At 32.1% G+C, this 4,739-nt stretch overlaps 1 protein-coding gene across 1 annotated transcript in view; it reads left to right on the plus strand.

Moving 5' to 3' along the window:
- Positions 1 to 4,344, plus strand: part of LOC119832674 (putative inorganic phosphate cotransporter) — a 28,201-nt gene extending 23,857 nt beyond the window's left edge. The window contains exons 4-8 of the mRNA XM_038356383.1: positions 751 to 957; positions 1,394 to 1,567; positions 1,996 to 2,212; positions 3,447 to 3,685; positions 4,023 to 4,344. Coding sequence (XP_038212311.1) covers positions 751 to 957; positions 1,394 to 1,567; positions 1,996 to 2,212; positions 3,447 to 3,685; positions 4,023 to 4,235 — 1,050 coding nt within the window. The 3' untranslated portion in view covers positions 4,236 to 4,344. The remainder of the gene's footprint in view (positions 1 to 750; positions 958 to 1,393; positions 1,568 to 1,995; positions 2,213 to 3,446; positions 3,686 to 4,022) is intronic.
- The last annotated feature ends 395 nt before the right edge of the window (positions 4,345 to 4,739 follow it).

Here is a 4,739-nt window from a genome sequence, read left to right on the forward strand (position 1 = left end):
ATCCCATAGCTGAATACTTACCTAAATAATAAATGTTACCTTGTGAACAATCGACTAAAGTCAGTTATACAAATACATTTTATGTTAATTTCTTCTTTGTTTCAAAGACACATCGTATATTTAACAAATATATATATATTTACTACTCTTTTCCTGCGGGGTTTAATATGTTCACTATATCTTAAAGCAGGGGATGAAATGATTTATTTCATTTAAGCAGTGTGGGAAAATCTAGGGCAATCATCTTTCCATACTGAAATTACTCCTGTTTTGAGACGCCACGATAGGCCACCTTTTCCTGCATTATAAATGAAAAAGTTTATAAGGAGAGATAAATGTTTTAATACTGTTTCAAACAAAATCAGCTCATCAGATCTATGTGAAACTTAATACTTACAGAGATAAAAAATATTTTAGATTAGTTGATGTATTGGATTGATTGGATTTCACACATAAAACTTCCTCTTGAATCATTATTAAAAAATCTATCTATTAAAAAAACCCATCAAAATCTGTTGTGTATTTTTAAATATCATCTTATATATAAAAATCAATTGCTGTTCGTTAGTCCCTCTAAAACTCGGGAAGCTAGTACAGCATATTATTAAACAGCATACAGACACACACAGACGACGGAAAGTGACTTTGTTTTATACTTTGTAGTGATACAGGTCTGAACCCTTGGGCTCTAGTAAACAAGGGATATATTTATACATAAAATAAAAATAATCTATTATTAACTTTCCACAGGGTCCAACAATGCCTGCTTTAATGGCCATGGTGTCAAAATGGGCACCGAAAACTGAGAGAGCTCGTATGGGAGCTATCATTTTCGGAGGCGCACAAATTGGTAACATCGGCGGATCTTATTTCTCGGGTCTTATAATGCATAATGGTAGCTGGGAGAATGTCTTCTATTTGTTTGGCGGTTTTGGACTTATTTGGTTCGTCATTTGGGTAAGCTCATTTCTCCATCGTTGGTATAGTCTATTACCAATGATGTAACTATTATCTTATATTAAAAATAAAATTACATTTTACACAACAATTTATTTTGGATTATATGAAACACTAAGTGTAATCGATATAATAAAATAATATTGGATTGAAATTCCCTTTTCATATGTTTTATCTACATTCAGCACATTATATTTGATCAAATTTAAAAGAAAATAAAGGCCACACATTTAAAAAACGGCACTTTTCATGGAAATGTTCGCTATATGATTTTTGTATTAGTTATTGTTTTTTTGTATTAATCCTTTTTAATTAATTTAGTTTTACCACCTAGTACAATACTTAGTAATTACGTAATAAAGCTAAAAACATGGTAGCTCTTATTTTTTGTGTAGTATAGACATCGCTTTAATTAAATACTTTTATTTGCTTACAGATTTTTATATGCTACAGCACTCCAAATACTCACCCGTTTATATCAGACAGTGAAAAGAAATTTCTGAATGAAAATGTAGATGCTCTCATTCACAGTGAGAAGCAGAAATTGGACCCTGTGCCCTGGAAGGCTCTATTACGATCAGTACCTCTGTGGTCTTTGATTATAGCCGCTGTGAGTCTTAATAATTTTTTATTAGGTTATTAGTTATTCATCTTCGTTATTAATAAAATTATTATTAATAATAGCAAGGAAAGTCTTGTAGATTGAATAACAACAATTAGAGTAATATATATATACTAGCTGCACCCGGCAAACGCTGTTCTGCCTTACTCTTATCGTTTAGTGGTATGAAAAATAGATGTTAGCCGATTCTCAGATCTACCCAATATGCTTACCAAATTTCAGAGGAATCGGTCAAGCCGTTTCGGAGGAGTATAGAGACTAACATTGTGACACGAGAATTTTATATATAAGAAGATTATCGATATCCTTTGTTGTAGTGTAACTTGGTAACAGTTACTTGTTTACATTTTTATCTCGTCTCGTTGACTTTATAGTGTCTTATTTAAGAAAGATTTCATGCTCCTCTCTTTTTTTAGATTGGTCATGATTGGGGATACTTCACGATGGTCACTGATCTACCAAAATACATGACAGATGTGTTGAAATTCAATATCAAATCTGCTGGAATCCTATCTGCAGCTCCGTATGTGGCTATGTGGATAGCGTCGTTCTTCTTTGGACTCATCTGCGACTTCTGCGTCAAGAGAGGCTATCACAGTATACAGAATGCTCGAAAAATATACACAACTATCGGTAAATGTGGCTCGTGAGATATTTTGTGTGTTTGTCGTTCTCATTGTCAATCTATATTCCATTCTATAGTTCGGCCGTTCATAGAATGCGCTCCTGACACGTCGCGATTGAACTGACGACGTAACTTTGCAATGGCGTTGCAGTTAAAATGAAAATATTTTTGCTGGTTGTTTACCGTTTTAACAATTGATGAGCATTAAAAAAAATATTATATATCAATAATCAATGAATGTTATAATTTTGTGCCAAACTGAGTGTCAAATAACTTGGTAAACAATATTTTTCTAAATCTATACTGCGCTATTACAAGGTTATGTCAGCGCTTCATATTTGTAGTGCTGTGCTAAAAATAACAGGCAAGTATCGTTATCATTATCACATCATCTGCCCCATACCCCAGTAGGGGACACGGGACTTCACTTATTCTATAGTAATATTGACATCACTCATTTGTTTCGCCTGTCAGTTACTTACGTAGTACACAAAACACAATTCTATCCTACGTAGTACTACACGGCGCATTATTATTACTAGCTTAAAAAAACTGATTGAATTTTGTTGTTCATTGCATAACAGAGGACAGAGATCGTGAGGCCTTGACAATGACTCTTACTTACAGTAATCTCCTATTGTATTCAGTTTTTTAGTATTTTTCAAAACTTATTTTGTTGATACATTTAAATTAAATTTATGCACAAGGTTTATATATTATTATCGCTTTACTTTATACATTATTAGCATACCCGGCCATTCATTGCTGTGGCTGAGTAATAATTAAAAATAATAAGATTATAAATTATTAGAATAATTTATCGAAATAAAAACTATCCTATATCCTAAGTTGGACCAAATTACACATAAAATGCCAAATTTCGTCAAAATCAGCTGAGTTTGTGAAGAGTTCATTGGAAACAATGATCATGACACTGGATTTTTATATATATTATAAAGAGTATTAGTAATTTAAGAAGGTATTATTACATTTCACCGTTATAAAATTTTTAGATCAAAACTTTATATAGATTTATACTGAAAATGAAGGTACAAATCGGCCAGAAAACTCAAATAAAATCTAATTCTTAATCAATAAAAATTTATAAAGAATAGAATATAAGACTAGAATTGTATTGTTTTCGATTCCAATCATTTGAAACGCTTCAATACAAAAATATTTTCTGTAAGTTATTCCCACGATGAGCACAAATGAAATTATTAAATAATGATAATATTTCAGCTGCAACGGGTCCTGGTATATGTATTATCCTCGCTTCGTACTCCGGCTGCGATACTACTCTGGCAGTGTTCTGGTTCATAGCGGCTATGACACTCATGGGTGCCTACTACAGTGGAATGAAGATTAATGCTCTGGACATCACCCCTAACTACGCTGGTACCACCACAGCCTTGGTCAACGGTATTGCTGCTATATCGGGAATCGTCTCACCGTATCTTATTGGACTATTAACACCGCAAGTAAGTAAATTATTAGACTGTTTTTTAGTAAATTGTACGTTTTACCAACCCAATGCAATTGTGCAGTGTTTTGGTAATATATATAAAGCTTTAATTAATATGTTTTTAGTGGCCTTACACATTTAAATAATAAAGTTTATTACAATACAATATAAGTATACAAAATGAAAAACATGCATGCATGTCCATTTAAATGGCTAAATTTAAGGTACATTAAAACAATGTAAAAAGCAACATTCAACTTCCATCCTCCCCTCATTTGGAATAATTAACAAATGTAAAACAAGCCCGAACATCCATATTACTTTACTTCATTAAAATGAAACATTGATTTCAGTCTACCCTCAAACAATGGCGGGTGGCGTTTTGGGTTTGCCTCGGGGTGTTAGTGATCACCAACGCGATTTACTTGATGTTCGCAAAAGGCGAGCAGCTATGGTGGGATGACGTCAAAAAGCACGGCTATCCTGAAGGCTGGAAACATGGTCCATTGCCATTGAGATCGCAAGACACGGAAGCGAAAAAAGAAGAAAACACCGAAAAGAAATGATTCTATCACGACTGATTCTATTGTAAATAGTATTTAATATTTATTAATTACGTTATAATTTATAGCTATTTAAGGAACTATTCCACTTGAATATGTGTATGCAGAATTTGTTGACCGTAAGGAGTTTACTTGATTTTCTGTTGTATAGAAATCATTGTTTGTATGTCGCATTTTGTTAATAAAGCATGAAAATCAATTATTGTTTCATTTTCAATTAAAATTTTGATCGTTTGTATTGAACTATTTCATAAACCGAATACAATATATTACGTTAGCCCTATAGCGTATTATTATTTATTAGTAGCAAGGTCCCCATAGTAAAATCGACATTGTGGACATTTTACTAATTAAATATTAAAAACAAGGCAAACCAATAGAAGATACTACACTATTATACAACTATTTTACACACCGTTAAATTATTGCATTTATATAAACACAATTTTAATATTTTCTTTTAGTGCAATGTTTATAAAACAATATTTGTGCTATAAATTAATAAAA

Source organism: Zerene cesonia, chromosome 15, assembly GCF_012273895.1.
Source record: "Zerene cesonia ecotype Mississippi chromosome 15, Zerene_cesonia_1.1, whole genome shotgun sequence".
Lineage (NCBI taxonomy): Eukaryota > Metazoa > Arthropoda > Insecta > Lepidoptera > Pieridae > Zerene > Zerene cesonia.